Here is an 18511-nt window from a genome sequence, read left to right as displayed (position 1 = left end):
GATGCTGGAGGAAGCTCTAGGCGTCCTTATCACGCAGAGGATGGTGGCGTGGGCGTCGATCACTCGTTTTCGTTTCGCTACAACCTGAAAGATCACGCGTTCTCTAGCGATTCACGGGCTTGCGCGGACCTCGCCAGAAAAATTCATGGTGACTTCATCCCGTTTCCTGCTCCTGGTGATTTGGCTTGTCCAACCACGTATGAGGAATGCGTTCGTCGGCAGTTTCAGGTTAGAGTCTGTTTCTTCAGTTTGCTTTGCTTTGCATGTTACTTAATCATAATCCCATTGTCTCCCTTAATTTTTTAGGCAATGAGCTGGACGAACCGTCTTACTGGCGACTACGAGGACAAGGTGCGTGCTGCTAAGAGGGAGACCGCGTTTGCTCAAGATGCGTTTGTTCAGGCTGAGCAATCGAGTAAGGAGAATGCGACTCTCGTCAAAGAGCTGACGGCTTCTCTTAAGCAGTCCCAATGAAAGCTCACATCTGAGTCAGAGCATCTTAGGAAAGCGAGGGATGAGCGCGGAGAGCAGGAGCGCGCAAAGGCTACCATCATGATTGGAGCGCAACGGGAGCATATTGACTGTTTGAGGATGCACGTGATTGCAACACGCGAAAAGCAGCCCCATTTGCTCACTCTTACCCAAGTGACCGGGACTAGGCAATGTATACAGACGATGATCAAGAGGGGTGTTGCTATTCCCGAAGATAGGATGGTGCCTCTTGCTACTAGGGAAGAGGAGTTCCAGGCGAAGGTGTACGGAGTTGTGGTACCACCGCTTCCTGATGATGATCTCGAGCCATTCCCGGAGACTGCTGATGGAGGTGTCGAGTGATATGTCCTCGTGTTATGTGCTCGTGTTATTGCTTGTTGTTCTTGCATTTTGATTTCTCTTTTTGTCATTGTGAATTTGATTGCTGATTTCTTTTGTATTTTTCCTTTCGGTACTGCAAACTTTGTTGTTTTTGCTTTATGACTTGGTCATTCGTACTTTATTGACGAATTCCGCGCAAAGGTTGATTATTGCCGATTTTTGTTTCCTTCATTATGATGAAGTTGCCAACTTCGGCTGGTGCGAGGGCTTCTATTCCATATGATGAAGTGCGAGGGGAGGTTCGGTGCGACCATAGGACACCGTCGAGCTCGTAAGCCCATAGACCTTTCTTTGCGTCAAGCTCGTCTTCTTAGTTGCCTCTGCCTGTTCGCTGCCCTGCGGGTATCTCGGAGTCGACTTGCTGAGACGTATCCGCCATCCAGCGCAGAATCCTTCAAACTGGAGAGAAATGAATTGGGGGCCGTTATCACACACAATTTTGTAGGGAAGTCCATGCATGCAGATGATGTTCTTCCAGATGAAATTCTGAACTTCATCGGCTTCAAGTGAGGCATACGATTCCGCTTCAATCCACTTAGTGAAATAGTCTGTCATGATAAAGAGATACTTCTTTTGGTTTGATGGTTTTAGCGGACCGACAATATCCATCGTCCATCGCATGAATGGGTAGGGAGGTGACGTTGATAACAGAAGTTCGATCGGGGAGTGGATGAAGGGTGCGTGATGCAGACATTTTTCACACTTGGCTGCAAACGTGAAACAATCGGCAACCATTGTTGGCCAGAAGTCACCATTGCGGTGAATTCGGAGTGCGAAAGCACGTCCGCCAGAGTGGTTTCCGCCAGCTCCATCATGAACTTCTTGCATGATATCGGTCACGTCCTTCGTGTTGACGCAGATGAGAAGGGCACCGGTTGCATCCCAAAGAAACAAATTGCCATCCAACATCGTGTAGTGTGCGCTTTTAACTCTGAGACACCTTGCTTCCCACTTGTCTTTTGGGATTACTCCATCTGCGATATATACTATAATTTCAGTTTCCAAATCATCGCGCGTGGAGACATCGGGTGTGGCAGTGGCTGGAATGGGCGTGGCAGGGGTGGTTGTATTTTTTGGCCGTTGGGGCTGATCTTGTGACTGCGGAATCAACTGCCAAGACATTGCTCAGGCTTGTGGTTGTGTCGGTTGAGGGCGTAGTTTCAAGAAACTTGGCTGTAGCAGGTGGTAACAAGCTGACATTGATACTTGGTTGATCAATACTTTCAACTGGAATGACTCTTTAGAGATCGGGATCGGAGGTTGAAGCGAGCGTTGCGAGCGCGTCAGCCGGAGCATTGTCACTTAGGGGAATCTTGACGAGCTCAAAGGACTCAAACTTCTAAGATAGATCTCGCACGACTTTGAGGTAGGCATCCATGCAATCATGTCTTGCCGCATAGTCTCCACTGAACTGGTGCGTGACTAGCTGAGAGTCGCAGTAAGCTTGGATTTTCTTGACTCTGATTCCATGTGCGAGGCGCAATCATGCGATTAGTGCTTCATACTCGGCGTCATTGTTTGAAGCGGTGAAGGTGAGACGGAATGATTGCTCTAAGATCTCTCCGGTGGGTGAGGTTAGACGTACGCCAGCTCTCGAGCCCAATTTCGATGATGCGCCGTCTACGTGAAGTGTCCATATTTCGGGAGGAGGGGAGTCAGCTTCAAGTTCGGATGAGAGTTCAACGAGGAAGTCTGCGAGAACTTGAGATTTGGCGCAAGTGCGGTTTTTATACTCAATGTCGTACTCGCTCAATTCTACTGCCCATTTTGCTAGGCGGCCTGAATGACTCGGGCTGTGAAGGATTTTTCGCAGAGGCTGATTCGTCAAGACTTCAACAGTGTTAGATTGGAAGTAGGGGCAGAGCTTGCAAGCTGATATTACGACCGTGTATGCGAGCTTCTCAAGAGTTAGATATCGGAGTTCGGCCCCATCGAGAGTCCTGCTCACATAGAAGAGAGGATGTTGCTCTGCTCTGAATAGTACGCCACTTACAGCCGAACAAGAGATGGCAATGTAGAGATACAAAGTTTCTCCGTGCTCGGGTTTGGCTAGAACTAGCGGAGATGATAGGTAATCTTTCAGTTGCTTGATTGCCAGTTCGCATTTCTCATCCCACTCGAAACGTTTATTTTCGTGGAGGAGCTGGTAAAACGGCACACACTTGTCCATTGAGCGAGAGATGAAGCGATTCAATGCAGCAATGAGCCCAGTAAGGCGTTGTACCTCGCATGTGTTTCTTGGAGATGGAAGGTTGATGATCATCGAGATCTGCTTCGGATTTGCTTCTATACCGCGCTTCGTAACGAGGTATCCCAAGAATTCGCCGGAAGTAACGCCAAACGTGCATTTCGCCGGGTTCAGTTTCATGTTGTACTTGTTGAGTATCTCGAAGCAGTGCTTCAGGTGTGCAACATGATCGGCTACCTGAGCTGACTTGATGAGCATATCATCAATGTATACTTCCATCATCCTCCCAAGTTGACTTGCGAACATTCTGTTTACTAGTCGTTGATAAGTCGCTCCCGCGTTTTTTAATCTAAAGGGCATGACTTTGTAGCAGAAAGTGTCTTGTTCAGTAATAAACGCAGTCTTCTCACGATCATCTTTGTGCATCCATGAAAGACAATATTTTTTTTCCGGCCGTGGCTTCGACGAGCTGGTCAATGCGCGGAAGAGGAAAACTATCTTTTGGACAGACTTTGTTAAGGTCAGTAAAGTCGACGCACACTCTCCATGTACCGTGCTTCTTCTTAACCACCACCGGGTTGCTCAGCCAATCTGGATAGCGGACTTCAGTGATTGATCCAGCATCAAGCAACTTTCGTACCTCGTCGTTGACCGCAGCGGTGTGCTCTCCTCCAAGCTTTCAACGCTTCTATTTAACTGGCTTGTAAGTTGGATCAACATGGAGTTCGTAGCTTGTGATATTTGGGTCGATCCCAGTCATGTAATCTATTGTCCAGGCAAACGTAGTTTCGTTCTGACGCAAAAACTTGACAAGCTCATCCGTAGAGCTAGTGGTAGCTCGACACCTATGCCGATGCAGCGTTTAGGATCGGACAAATCGACGTTGACCTAGATCACAAATTATTTTGGTGGTAGTGTTTGTGGCTCTTGCGGAGGTTCTGATTCAGGAATCACAAATGCCCTTGCGTTTCACATCTTTTTCTCAATAATGAAGCAAGTTCGTGCCATCAGAGGATCCCCGTGTAATGTGTAAATTCCGTATGCATTTGGAAACTTGACGCATTGATGGTAAGTCAAAGCGACAGCGCGCATCGTACCTCTGACGTAGATCGGGAGCATTAAGGTTCCAACAGTCATGACGGTATCGCCGTCGAACCCTGTCAAAGGCTGCGTATCAGCAACCGTGTTGCGCAGATTGATCTCCATTTGGATCAACACACCTTTGAAGATCATGTTAATCGAGCTTCCCGTATCAATGAGAATTCTTCTCACCGAGATTTCCGCGATCAACATTTCTACGAGAAGCGGGTCATTGTTTGGATTGAATTTGTCGAATTCGTATTACCCACATTTGCCCTTGTAGTTAGGACCGTCGGACTCGCGGTAGTACTTATTCCAAGGATTGCTCTGCTGCTGCTCCCTTCCGTCGACTTCAGAAAAACAGTGGGACCTTTCCGTCGTATGGTACCGGCTTATTCTTGTTATTATCGCTGTTGCGTCTTACCCTGATACCCGAGACCTTTGTGGTGAAAGGCGAACGTCGTGCCTCTGCCAACACGGTCTCCAGCTCTGGTGCCGCGCTTGTTACACTGTGCATCTGAGACGTAATCTTCTTTCAGCGTTCTCGGATTGATTCGGCCCAGCATGTTGATCCGCGAGCATCTGGTTGGTCTGAAAATGTACCCTCAGCTGCTCGCCATTAGGTCCAACGATGATCGACGAGAGTCAGTGTAATGCCCCGTACCAAGAAGATGCCCGGACAATCAAACTGGTGCGGTAACGTTCGACCCAACTTCAGTACAGTTAGCGCCAAGGAATCTTCCAAGTGTGTCTAGTGACTTAGGCATCCTTAGGCATCCTTAGGTAAATAGAATTAGATTTTGACCGTTAGATTTAGGATCAGTTCGTTAAGGATCGGAAAGGTACGTTCGATGGTCGGAAAATTGTTCGGTTCGGCCGTGTACCGCGTACGGGCAGTACGGACGGCCATGGTACGGCCAAGTAATCTGCTTAAGGGGATAAACCGACTGACCTTGTGGATAAGGACGACCCCTTTGCTGTGTCAGACTGCTATTGGTCCGTACATTGAAGCTTATCCACTCACCCATGCTTATCCGTTCATTGTCCTTATCTTATCCAATCGCCCATCATTATCCTGTCCCAAACCGACCCTATATAAACCCCCTACCCTCGTCCATCATTCTTCATTCCTCACCCAAAAATCTCTAGAGCCCCCTAGGAGCATTAGCCCGCGAAGGAAGCTCTCGGAGAAGCCTTTAGCCGCCCACCTTAGCTCTGTGAGTTCGGTCGCGTGTGGGTAGCACGCGAATAGGTGTTAGTTTATTATTTTAGTATTTTAATATTTTATTTAAGTATTATTTATATATTTAGTTTATTTAGTTTATTAGTTATTAATTAGTTAGTTATATATTTAATTAATTAATTAGCTTGAGGTTAGGTAATATTACTTAGGATTATTTAGTAGTATTCCTAGATTGTTAGGAAGTATTATTCTGGGATTATTCTGCTTGCATTGTGTGATTGCTTGCATTATTGTTATGATGCCTGTATGATTGTTTGGTATAGCTCTGTGATGGTATCGCCGTGATGCTGGACGTTTAGTCGCATTACAATTATGTTGTCCGAATGCTTGCTTGCTTATTAGTTACTATAGTTAGGTAACTAAGGTTAGCCGAATCATGAGTATCCCGCCATCTGTTGTGCGTTGCGTGTAACTCCGTAACGTTATGGCTTACGAAGGTTCGGAGCGGGTCATGCCCGGCCGGACGCTACATGGCGATGTAGTATGAAGGAATGTATCCTTTAGACTTTGTGTTTAGGGGTGGAGACATTTCCTTGGGAGATCATGGATTCGTAGATGGCCATACTAGGAGTATTAGGAGTCTAGCTAGTAGTATTTATTTGCTATTCTTTTGCTTGTGGCGTAACGCTGCCTTATCACGTTATTTTATCTTGCTTGTGCTTGGGGAAATGGGGTTGGGGTATACTAACATTAGAGATCCCAGACTCATTGAGTAATCTTAGATTACTCATGATGCTACCCTATTTGTTTTGCAGGTGACCAATAGAGGGTTATTTTAGAGGGGAAGCTAGACGTTAGGAAAACCAGTGTAGGTTTGTCTGCCTTTTTGTAAAATAAATTTCAAGTATATGTATGAATAATGTTTTGGAGATTAGCTCCGACGAATAACATATGACTTTTGGTAACCTATTTCCGCTGTATCTGATATATTGTGTATAAATAAAAGATGTTTTATATTCGGAGTTGGCTCTTAATGATTATGGTCTAGTCCGGACCGCCCAAACATTTGTTCATGGTAAGGGTTGGCAAGCCTGGACCCATGTTCGAGTGGGATGGCCCGTGGTATGGACGACTAGGGAGACTGAATTCGTTTCGGTAGCCTCGGTTGTCCGTCTACGAGTGTCATCATCTAGCATCTTTGGCCGTCCTATTTATAGAACGGTTCGGGGGTGTTACAGTCGGGGTCTTCCATTAGCGTGGTGCTAAATGCGTGGAATGGTGGTGGCGTTGTGCTCAACTCGCGGAGTGTTGTGCTCAGCTCGCGGAGTAATGTGCTCAGCTCGCGGAGTGTTGTGCTCAGCTCGCAGAGTGTGTGGCGCCACTGCGTCTTCATTTTGTTCGTGTCGAGGCTCAGATTGTCGCCTATGATGCCTTGCGTGGTCACTTTGTCCTTGAGATGCCATTTGCGCTGCTTGACCGCTCATCCGGTCCAGGGCTCTTTGTACGGCTTCATCATGTGCGGCTTGGTTGATAGTAACGCGTGCGGATGTGTGATGAGATTGAGTTATAGGCGTAGTGCCTATTGCTTCGCGGTTGTTTGGAGTGTCGCCAGCAGCTACACGATCAGGAGGGATAGCGCCGTTGGCTAGGCCATTGGTTGGAGCAACGCGCGTAGCGCCTATGGCTTCACGGTCGGTTGGGTTAACGCCAGCGGCTACACGAACGGGGGGCGTTACACCTATTGACGCCTTGGAGCTGGTTCGTCCTCAAACGAGTGCGCCCCCAAATGGTTGGCCTAGGAGATACGACGCGAGCTGTAGGAGAGCGTGGTGCGGTCGAGTCGACGCGAGCTGTAGGAGAGTGTGGTGCGGTCGAGTCAACGCCTTTGTTGCTGGAGAGATCGGTGTGAGACATGCTTCTGGTTTTCCAAAAACACCTTTGTCTTCAAATTCTTTTCGTCAAAGAAAGGATTTCGTCTAGCCCCACGATGGGCGCCAAATTATTGATGTATGAAATTGACAATATAAATAATACAAATATTAATGAGGATAAATCGGAATTGGTCCTTTTATTAACGTAGAATTGAAGGTGAGAATGTACAGAAAATACAATCAAAGATCTAAGCGCAGTTAATACGATAATAATTGCTCTTTTCTCTCAGATTGCCAAGATTTTGGATCCAGAGCTCTGACAATGACATCTGGTATTTCTAGTGGGCCATTGACCTAGGGTCCCCTCTGTCTCTTCTGCAAATGACGATTTTGCCCCTGCAGCCAAATGGGCCAGGTCCATGACTTTAGGCCCTAACTGTCTTGAGAATCTTTTGTTTGGCCTTCCTAAAATGTTGGGGACGAAGCCCATATCCAACAATATTTACAATATATATGGTAAAAAATTTGAGAATTGTAATTGTTTGGTTTAAATTGTAAATTCTGATTGTATGCAAAAACTAAGAATTTTGTAAAATCATCACACTTAAGAGTCGACCATGTATTAAATGCTCTGATAATACTGAAAGAAACGTCCATTGAATACATGAAAATTGTATGTTCATCTAATCTTGCCTAAACAGGACACACGTTTCGAAAGAACGTCACGAAGACCACACATCCTGAATGACCGCCTAAACAGGCACACAATGACTCAAAAGTCCGCCACAAAGGCCACATAAGCCCCTCCAAGGTTCACAACTACTAAATATGGATATATTCTAACTTCCATAAAACTTTCATTTTTAGAACTTTCCACTTTTTGAAACTTTCCTCTTTTAGAAATTACTATTTCAGGAAACTTTCTCTCTTTAACCACTGCCTCGCGGAATTTTGTATCCCGAACACCACCTCATCTCGTTACTTAGTCGCACAACCAACCACCCCTAAGAGACCAACTAACAAGAGAGATGGGAAGGAATACTCCATTCCCGCTCCAGCCAGAGACTACAGCTGGGACCAGGTTAGACAAGTTCAAGTCGCGACCTGCTTCTCAAACCACTTCTTGAACCTTGCCTTCATCCTCGCCTCTGGCTCTGATATGCATATATTTTACCATGTTTCACTATAGTTTATTTACACCTTTTGCATGATTTACTAGCTAGTTTTGTCATTGTTGTGTAGTTTAAGGTCTATTTGTGCATTAGAGTAGGATTTGCATTGCATTTGCATTGTTTCATGTTTAAACAGGTGATTTGGACCCCAAGGAGCATGGAAATGAGCTGAAGAGTAGTAGAGTGCAACCAGTGAATCAGACAAACACTGAAACAAGAAGAAAACAAAGGTTTAAAGGCCACTCGACCACCACACCCAAAGACACTCGACCGTGTGCTGTTCAGGGACTCAACCAGTGAAGAAACATAACATTGGTCAAACTTGTTTGCTCATAGATCTCTTATGGGTTAGATGTCCTCTAAGCTGTTCTTATATCTGAGAGGGTAAAAACAGATCTTAAGCTTCCTTGCATCATACCAATGTTTAGGTTGTTAGATAAAGCTAATACTAGAGATTATCATGCTTAGCCTAAGAGATTAGTTGTCTAAGGTGATTTTTGACAAATAATGATCTGGTTCTTTAAAGTCTGTTTAGTATCGTTTCACCAATGAGAGTTGCGTTAGGATGTTACTAAAATTGATTACTTCTGTCATGAGAGTTGATTATTAAGTCTTTAAGATCATTGTCTAGGGATAGCTCATGTTGATTGAGGTTTGTTGACCAGTTTAGATAGTCACATCCTGAACACCAGCCCATGAATATATCTCTAGGAGCCTACTTTGTTATCTGATTATCTGTTATCGCATCTAGTCTTGCTTCATTGCATTTTAATCTGTTTAAAGTAGTCAAAATAGTTTATGTTCTTTGTATTTCATCACTCGACCTAGCCACTCGACCACGCACACGGTCGAGTGCTTGATCGAGCACCATCTAGGTTGCTTAGTTTACATTCCTATTTCATTTAGTTTACTTTCTGTTTATGTCATGCATCTTTATAGTTTCGTTTCATTGCTTATATATAGTTATTGCTATTGTAGCTTAGTCTATGCTTAGTTTATCTTTGTTTACATTGCATTTAGTTTATGATGTTCATATATTTTACCATGTTTTCCCTTAGTTTATTCACATCTTTTGCATCTTTTGCTAGCCATTTTCATCATTATTGTGTAGCTTTAGGACTAATCATGCATTAGAGTTTAGTTGCATTGCATTTGCATCTTTTCATGCATAAACAGGTGATTTTGGAGCTTAAGGAGCATGGAAACAATTCTGAGGAGAAGTGAAGCAATCTTGAAGGGAAAGCAAGAGAGTTAAGGCTGAAGAACCAAGGTCCAGAGTCCAACTCGACCAAGCACTCGACCGAGTGGGTAGATGGACTCGACCGAGTGGAGTGTGCACGAGAGAAGCCAGCTCGACCATGGACTCGACCGAGCACTGGTCGAGTTGACCGAGCCGTTGACTACTTTGACTTTTTTCTATTTTTAGGGCTTCCACCTCCTCACCTATATAAGGCCTTGTACCTGCAGCCACCAAAGTGTGCAACTTTTTAGATATTCCCTAAACCTAGTTTTTACCTTTTTTAGTTTTATTCCTTTTGCATTTTTATTTTTAAGATCTTGTACTTCCTTATGAAAGAAGACTAGATTCTTATATTTTGTTGGTTCTATAACTTTCAAGATATTGAGAATTTGAGTTTCATCCTTTCATCAATATTGAAGATCTTTGTTTAATCTTTCTAATAATGCAAGTTTCAATATTTTCTGGGTTTTTGACTTTGATCACCATGTATTGTTGTGAGTAGTTTCCTTAGGATCTTGAGGATGGGTTAGGATGGATTGATCTTGTGGTTTGTGTGACTTGGTCAAGCTTGATTGTTGTAGATCTCTTCTAGGGTAGATGATCTTAATGCTGATTCTATATCTGAGAGGGTAGAGTCTGATTTCAAGCTTCTTAGCATCACACCAATGTTTAGGAAGCATAGATAAAGCTAGATCTAGAGCTTACCATTAGGCTTGCTAAGAGATTAGAGGTCTTGTTTGGTTTGAGATGTATTGCTTAATGCCTGCTTGTGTAGATTCTTTACTGTGTGAGAACAAGTCTAGAATTGCATAGGTTTGATTGTTTCTTGACCATGAGAGTGGGAGAAACTTGTCTTAGATTAATATGTCTAGAGGTTAGCTCAAAGTTTGCTTGAGATTTGTTGACCAAGTTAGATAACCACAATGATTAGTCCATCCCATGAATCCATCCTCAGGACCTTCTTTGTTTATTGAAATCTTAGTCTTAATCCTGTTGCTTGCTTGTTGTTTGATTGGATTTAGCATTACTCTGTTTTTATTGCATTGCTCTGTTTCTGCGTCTAGTCTAGCTCGACCACCCACTCGACCTACACTCGGTCGAGTGCTGCTCGAGTTCATCCCCAGAACTCTGTGTCTATGATTTGTGTTTGTCTTGTTTCATTCCTGTTTCATTCCAGTTGCATACATTTAGTTTTCAGTTCATTAATTATCTTGCATTAGTTCATTAGTAGTAGTCTCTGTTTCTGTTCTTGCTTGATCACTGTTTCAATCATTCAGTTTCATTTGCATCTAGTTGTTAGTTCTTGTAGTTTATTTTCTGCATTTTACATTTTCTTCCTAGGATTGTTAGTGACAAACAATCTTTACATTTGTCTTAACTTAGATTCATATGCATATCTTAATTGTTCACAAACACTCATTTAGGATTGATACCTCTTGTACTGCAATAGCATAAGGGGAATTGAAACACCCATCCATCATTCCATTCATATCTCACCATTGCATACATCATCATTCACACCACTATATAAATCTTGTTTCAATTTGGCGTCGTTGCCCATTTGAGTGTGTTTTTGTGACATTTAGGATCCATATTAGTCTAAGATTAAGTTCTTTTATACGCTTGTGAGGTTGCTGTACTCGAATCTTCTGTTTCTGGGTTGAAGTTCCATTTCAGGTACCACTCGACCAGTCACTCGACCACCACTCGACCGATTCGTGATCGAGCACCTGCTCGAGCCAGAAGCCGGGTCTCTATAACCATCATTTTCCAGTCGACTTGACCTCCTACTTGAGCCTGTGCTCAGTCGCTTGCCTAGCAAAAATCGTTTGTGTCTGTTAATGCACACAAGGTCTAAAGGAAAGGACAATCTTCTTAGGCCTATTGACAACATCAACAACAAGACCAAGAGTTTAGGAGCTAAGCAAAGGAGAGTTGTTCAGCAACAACAAGAGGTTATAGTAGCTATGGATCAACAGGATCAGGTTCAGAGACCCAGGAACATTGGTGCTGGAGATGCACCCAACACTCACAACCAAAGAGCTGGCATTGTGCCACCAACTGTTGCCAACAACAACTTTGAGATCAAGAGTGGATTGATCTCAATGATTCAGGCCAATAAATTCCATGGATTGCCTATGGAGGATCCACTAGATCATCTTGATGAGTTTGACAGAATCTGTGGTCTTACCAAGATCAATGGAGTAAGTGAAGATGGTTTCAAGCTGAGGTTGTTCCCTTTCTCACTTGGGGACAAGGCTCATTTATGGGAAAAGACTCTCCCTACTGGTGCAATCACTACTTGGGATGCATGCAAGAAGGCTTTCTTGGCCAAGTTTTTCTCCAATGCTAGGACAGCAAGACTAAGGAATGAGATCTCTGGATTTGCTCAAAGGAGTAATGAAAGCTTTTGTGAAGCTTGGGAGAGATTCAAGGGATACCAAACTCAATGTCCTCATCATGGTTTCAGTGTGGAGTCTTTGTTGAGCACATTGTATAGAGGAGTGCTTCCCAAGTTCAGAATGCTTCTTGATACAGCCTCCAATGGAAACTTCCTCAACAAGAATGTGGAAGAAGGCTGGGAGTTAGTAGAGAACCTTGCACAGTCTGATGGGAACTACAATGAGGACTATGACAGAACCATAAGGTCATCATCAACTGATCAAGAAGACAAGTACAAGAAGGATCTGAAAATGGTGAATGAAAAGCTTGATAGGATCTTGCTAAGTCAGCAAAAGTCTATTCACTTTGTTAGTGAAGAGGAGCCTCCAGCTCAAGAGGGAGAGAATGAGTTTGCTGAGTTATGCTATATGCAAAACCAAGGAGGTTTCAAGGGTTATAACCAAGGAGGGTTTAGGAACAATAATCTGTCCTATAGGAGCACAAATGTGGCCAACCCACAAGATCAAGTTTACCCTCCTCAACAGCCTCAACAACACCAAAACTATGTCCCCAAACAACAGCAACAGGTGTTCCAGCCCCAGTTGTGTCCCCCACCACGGTTTCAGACTAACCAATGCCAGGAACAAGACCTTAGAGCCATGGTACAACAGCTGTTGATTGGTCAAACACAAGGGAAGATAGAGGAAGCCAAACAGTTTGCTGAGCTAAACCAAAGGCTCACATCTCAATACAATGATCTGAATATGAAGTTTGAGGGTCTGAATTCCAGAGTTAAGTACATGGAGAGTAACATAGCCTCACATAGTAACATTGTTTTACTCCCTGGAAAAGCTGTCCAAAATCCAAGGGAGTTCACAGCCAAAGCCATTCAAGTTCATGAGGAAGAAGCCACTGAGGACAGTGCAGTTCAAGTTTGGGGGAATTCATTAGTTACTGAAGCCCCAAGTGATGTTTGTAACAAGCAATTGGAGCTCGCACCTGAGCTCGACCATGGACTCGAGCAGCCACTCGACCGAGTGCGTGCTCGAGTGGTCGATCGAGCTGGACAGTCCGAGGCTGACAAACCTGCCAAGTACATTCCTCCTGCCTACAAGCCTCCACTACCTTTCCCAGGATGTTTCAAAGCACAAAAGATTAAGGAGCTTAGGGAAATCATTGAGAGAAAGGAGATGATGGCTAGGCAACAAGAAGAAGAGAGGGTTTTAAAGGAAGAAGCTGTGGTTGAGGAAGTGTTGGCCATACAAGAGATCACCATTGCTTACCAAGAAGAAGAGAGAGGACCTGCCTTGGAACAGTATGATCCATATCCTCTCTACAAAGACTTTTTGCTTGATTTGTCAAAGAAGAAGGCTGAAGCTCAAGATGAGAAGGATCTTGAGGACCTTGGAGGAGTTATCATTCCAATCAAGCTTAAGGATCCAGGTCCATTCTATCTGCCTTGCACACTTAGCTATCTTCACTACAACCAATGCCTTTGTGATTTGGGAGCTTCAACAAGTGTCATGCCATATTCCATAGCTCAAAAGCTTGGGAGAACTGACTTCAAATCTACTAGACTCCATGTGTGCCTAGCTGATGGGACAAATAGAGAGGTAGTTGGGAGGTTAGAGAATGTCCCAATCAAGATAGGAAGAGCAAGGATCCACATTGACTTTGTGGTGATAGAGATGGACAAGGAGCCTGAAGATCCAATCTTACTAGGGAGGCCATTCTTAGCTACTGTTGGAGCAGTTATTGATGTCAAGGAAGGTCTTGTGACCTTGAACATTGCTGACGATGTAGTTATGAAGTTCAATATCTACAATCCAACCAACCTTCCCACCATTGATGACCAGCCTTTTACTATCAAGGACAAAGGTGGTCAAGAAGGGTTAAGTGATAAGGCAACTCCAAAAGCTGAGCTCCCACTTCAAGAGGATTTTGTGGAAAAGCTTAAGAGGTCAGTTCAAGAGTTGACTAGTATGGTTGAGGATCTTCAAGTAAAGCTGAACAAGAGGTCCTTGAGGAAAGCAAGACCAAGGCTCAAAATCAAGAAGAAATATGGTTTGTGTGCTAAGGGTGAGGTGATCAAGGATCAACTTCACAGTGACCAAGAGGTTCCAGGGAGGATTTCATCACCTCCTTGGTATCTAGATCAAGTCTAAGAAGGAAATCAAAGTCAAGCTTAGTGACTTTAAACAAGCTCACTAGGGAGGAAGTCCCTAAGGTATCCTTTGTAAATATGGTTTAATTTGTTAGTAGTTTTGATGTGCTTTCTTTTATGTTTTTGTTAGACAGGCTTTTTATTAAGAATGTAGTTGGGTAAGAAGAGATTTGGACTTGGGCAAGGAGGTTCGCAAGCCCACTCGACCAGGCCACGAGAGGTACACGATCGAGCTGGGTAAGGATTAAGGCCCATTTGGTTTCCAAAGCTTCTAGAACGATCGAGTGGAGGGAGAAAAGGAAGAAAAATTTTGAAATTTCAAATTGGTCAAGGAGCTCGACCACGTGCTGGTCGAGTGTGGTAGCCAAGAAGCAGGTCAAAGATTCCCATTTCAAATTTGAATGGTATGGACGCTCCACCCTTGTCTCCTTGTCCCCTTAGCTTCTTTATATACTCCTAGCACGAGATCATACCTCTCACACTCTCTCATTTGCTCAAAATATCTAATTTCAAGCTTTAAAGTCTCTCTCAAGTTCATCTTTTGCTCAAAGCTTAGTTCTTTCTAGTTTTTGGGTCACTAACCTATTAACTTTAAGCTTTGAGTTTATTCCTCTCAGTTTTCGTTCAAAAATGTCTTCCAAGATCACTAAGAAGTCCAAGCAAGCAGCTGCAATCTCTAAGGGTCGTCATGATGTTGATTTACAATCAAGAGAGGATGCTGGAAGGTCCACTCGACGTCCCACTCGAGCATGCACTCGACCGAGTGGCCGTCCGAGTGACCGACCGAGCCAGCGTGCGAGTTCCAGAAACCCAGCTGTTGAGGAAGATCCTGAGAGAACTGAATCAGAGGAGGAAAGGGAGCCAACACTCAGTGAGTTTATGAGGAGAGCAAGGGCCAAAGGAAAGAGGCCAGCTGTTGAGGTTGAACAAGAGGGGAGTGAAAGTGAGAGTGAGGAAGAAGAAAGTGAGGAAGAAGAACTAATGGATGATGGAGAAGCTGAGTCTTGTGGATTGTCAAAGAAGCAGCTTTATGATGCTTTCATGAGGATGGAGTTCTTGGGAACCAGATATCCACATAAGGAGACCATGGAGAAGCTTGCCATTGATGAAGATGTGGAGTGTCTCTTTGAGAAGAGCAGCCTTACCAAGTTCATGGGGCTTTGTATGGAGGGGTATAGAGAGGAAAGCTGTGAGTTCCTAGCCACTGTCAAGCTGCACACATATGTGAGGAAGGATGCTGTAGTAGGAGCTGGTCACATTTCTTTCACAATCAAAGGGAAGAAGCATGAGCTCTCAATGAAGAAGCTGGCTGATGTGTTTGGTTTTGAGGTTGGGAGCAATAGGAGCTTGATGGTTCCAAGAGAAGAACTGTATGCTGTGTGGGAAACCATTGGGGATAACAAGCTCTACTCATCCTCCAACTCCAAGAGGTCAAGGATTAGGAGCCCAGTCTTGAGGTACTACCACAAAGCTCTTGCCAACACCTTCTTTGCTAGGAAGGAAACTGGAAACATCAATGAGGGAGAGCTAAAGATGATTGACTTGGCTCTCAATGGAGTTCTTCTTCAAGCAAGGAATGGAACCATCATCCTTGGTAGCACTGTGGAGACTGATCTTGCAATGGTGCTGATAGACCATATGATATATTTGAGAAGTTGGGTAGGCAAGCTTGAGAACAAGGGTTCAAGAGGAGCACTTACCATTGGAGGCATCATTACTCCAATTCTTCAAGCTGCTAACATTCCACTTAGAGGAGAAGGGGTCTCACCAAGATTGATTGATTCCAGCTACCTAACCTCTACACTCATCCTAGCCAAGGAGATGCATCAAGGAATCCATATCTTTAACTTTGAGCTGCCAACAGTTGGGAAGAAACAAGTGATCCTACCAAACAAAGAGCTTACTACCATTCAAGAAGGAGCCAACATTGATTTTTGGCCAGCTGATGAGTACTTATTTGATGGAGTAGTACAGCCTAGAGTTGATGCAGCTGGAGATGTAGAGATGGGTGATGGAGAGGAGCAGTTCTACTTTGAGAACTATGAGCCCAATCCAAGGGATAATAGAGGAGTGAGAGAGCATAGCAAGAGGTTGAAATTGCTGCAAAAGTGGAACAAATGGCATGGGAAGAGGTTTGACAAGCTCAAGAAGAAGGTGACCAACATGGCTAAGTCCATTAGAGGCCTGAAGAAGGAAGTTGCTGACTTGAAGAGTGGAAACTCTTCACCAACTCTATCAAGCCCTTTGAGGAGGAGTGGCTCAACTAGAGCACTTTCAAGAGTTGCAAACCCTGTGGAACCAGCTAGGGCTTCAATGTATGAGCCAAATCAGAGGAAGAGGAGCTCAAGTACCCGAGAACAACAGTTTTCGAGGCACTCGACCGGGTCACTCGAGCACCCACTCGACCGAGCACCTTGGAGCCACTCGACCGAGTTCCAGCCTAGACCACCATTTGGCTTCCCACCTCCAGCTGCTTATCCAGGCTATCTAGGTTACCCCCCATACCACCCCAATACTTTATGGATCCAGCACTATACCATCAGTACCAGCAGTACCAGACTCAAGATATGGAGACTCACGGTCCAGCTCGACCCCCCCACTCGGACATGCACTCGACCGAGTCACGGTCGATTGGCATTGTCGAGCTGCCCCAATCACCTTCCTCCAGTCACCAGCAGGACCCCAGCTACACCTTTGATAGTATGCAGGAGGATGTGGACAGCTTCTTCTCCAATCCTTGAGGTAACATTATCACCTTACCATTGTATATACCATAACATTTCATATGTTGTGTTTTGTTTTAAGTCTTGAATCCTCAAGCAAATTTCTTTCACACAAGGGACTGTGTGATTTAAGTTTGGGGGAGGGTTTGAGATAGCATTTGATGTTGTGTTTTGTTTTCTTATTTCAAATTTTTATCATCATCATGTTAGCACTTGCATAATCATCTAAGGCATAGGAAAACCATAAAAATTTGAAATTTTTTTGCAAAAATCTTTATAAAAAAAGAGTGTTCATGTAGTTTGCATTGCATAATTAAGTATTTTGTTTATCATATAGGACTGTTTGCATTAGGGATCTATGATGAGTTTTTCCTTGTTAGCTTGCTTAATTCACTAGACTAGGATCAATGCCCAAGTTAATAGTACTTTGATGCTAGTTGAGTGGTTAGAAGCATAAGATTGAACCAAGCCTTGAATTCCTGAATTGATTTGGTCTAAATTGAAGCATGTTGTGATTTGATGCCATTTCCTATCTATAAGAACCTAATATTGACTGTTAATTATCAATGTATGCATTGCTTTAGACTCATGGATACCATATACTTATTTGGATCATCTTTCTCCTTTTGCCACTCTTGTTGATCCAAGTAGCTGATTTCACTTTTAAATCAGTTTCCCTACCCCTAACCAAACCTTCTTTCAAGCCATGTTTATTCTTGTGTGTGTGAGGCCTATTTTTGGGATTGAGCTTGGTAGAAAGTGTTAGGTTTGAACTGACAAGAGTAAAGCCTTGTGTAGTTCTAGTTTGCATTTTTCAAACTAGATAGGACTAGGTGGTTCACTTGTTGGGTTTGGAACTTGGCTGTTTTGAAAAGAAAAGAGGAAAAAGAGAAAGAAAAGTTTAGAGTCTTTAGGAGGGGAATGTGTTTAAGAAAATTTAAAGTCTAGTGAAAGAATGGGAAGAATAAGGTTGTTTAAAGATGGTTCTAGTTAAAGAAAAGAAAGAAAGAAAAAAGAAGTCTAGCAAAATGCTTATATGTCTTAAGAATAAGAAGAAAAGAGAACCATAGCAAATAAGTAAGAATCCCCCATTCCACTAGAAAGATCAAATAAGAAACCTCTCCTAAGACTTTAAAACCAAAAGAGAAAAGGGTGAAAAAGAAGAAAAGAAGTTAAAGGGTAGCACTAGGATCAATTGGGTTTAGATTGATAGGATAAACACTTTGGGAGCCTTTGGGTAGACAAGGTTTTGTTCTTGTATGTGTCTAAGTGTTCTTACCTTTAGCATTCTTCTAAAGCTCAATCCATTTTTTATGAGAGAACCTTGATATTGATAAGCCCTACTCTAAAAAGAGACCATCATTGTCTCTAAACCTTTTACTGCCAAGCCAAATGAGTTTAAGCATTGCATAGAATTGATTCATGTTCTTGATTAATGAATGTTAAAGGAAATGGTTGATTTGAATGCATGTGGATGTCTAAGGCTCAAATCAGTGAAGGTTGTGATATGCTTGTCTAAAGTCTTTAAGTATAGCTCATTCAACTTGCATCATAGTACTAGTAACTTGGACATTGATTCTAGATAGTCTATTTGTAAGCTTTAGGAGCTGAGATCACACTTTCAAACCTCATCTA

The 18511-nt window shown here is 43.5% G+C and overlaps 1 protein-coding gene and 1 non-coding gene across 2 annotated transcripts; both read right to left on the bottom strand.

Annotated features, from left to right (window-relative positions):
- Positions 1–4030: 4030 nt before the first annotated feature.
- On the bottom strand, positions 4031–4354 carry LOC147941308 (uncharacterized). The gene has a single exon (XM_087458462.1). It carries the CDS (start codon positions 4352–4354, stop codon positions 4031–4033), a length of 324 nt encoding a protein of 107 aa, XP_087314588.1.
- Positions 4355–11967: 7613 nt separating this feature from the next.
- On the bottom strand, positions 11968–12074 carry LOC147941307 (small nucleolar RNA R71). The gene has a single exon (XR_015563051.1). It is a non-coding gene; the product is annotated as a small nucleolar RNA R71 (small nucleolar RNA).
- Positions 12075–18511: the final 6437 nt, after the last annotated feature.

This window comes from Camelina sativa, chromosome 7 (assembly GCF_030686135.1).
Source record: "Camelina sativa cultivar CO46 ecotype springtype chromosome 7, ASM3068613v1".
NCBI classification, from domain to species: Eukaryota; Viridiplantae; Streptophyta; class Magnoliopsida; order Brassicales; family Brassicaceae; genus Camelina; species Camelina sativa.
Note: the sequence above shows the minus strand (reverse complement) of the source record. Positions and strands in the feature narration are given on the sequence as shown.

Bases quoted from the DNA above. Each gene is read 5' to 3' on its own strand.
- LOC147941308 (XM_087458462.1), bottom strand. From the start codon at position 4,354: ATGTTGATCGCGGAAATCTCGGTGAGAAGAATTCTCATTGATACGGGA.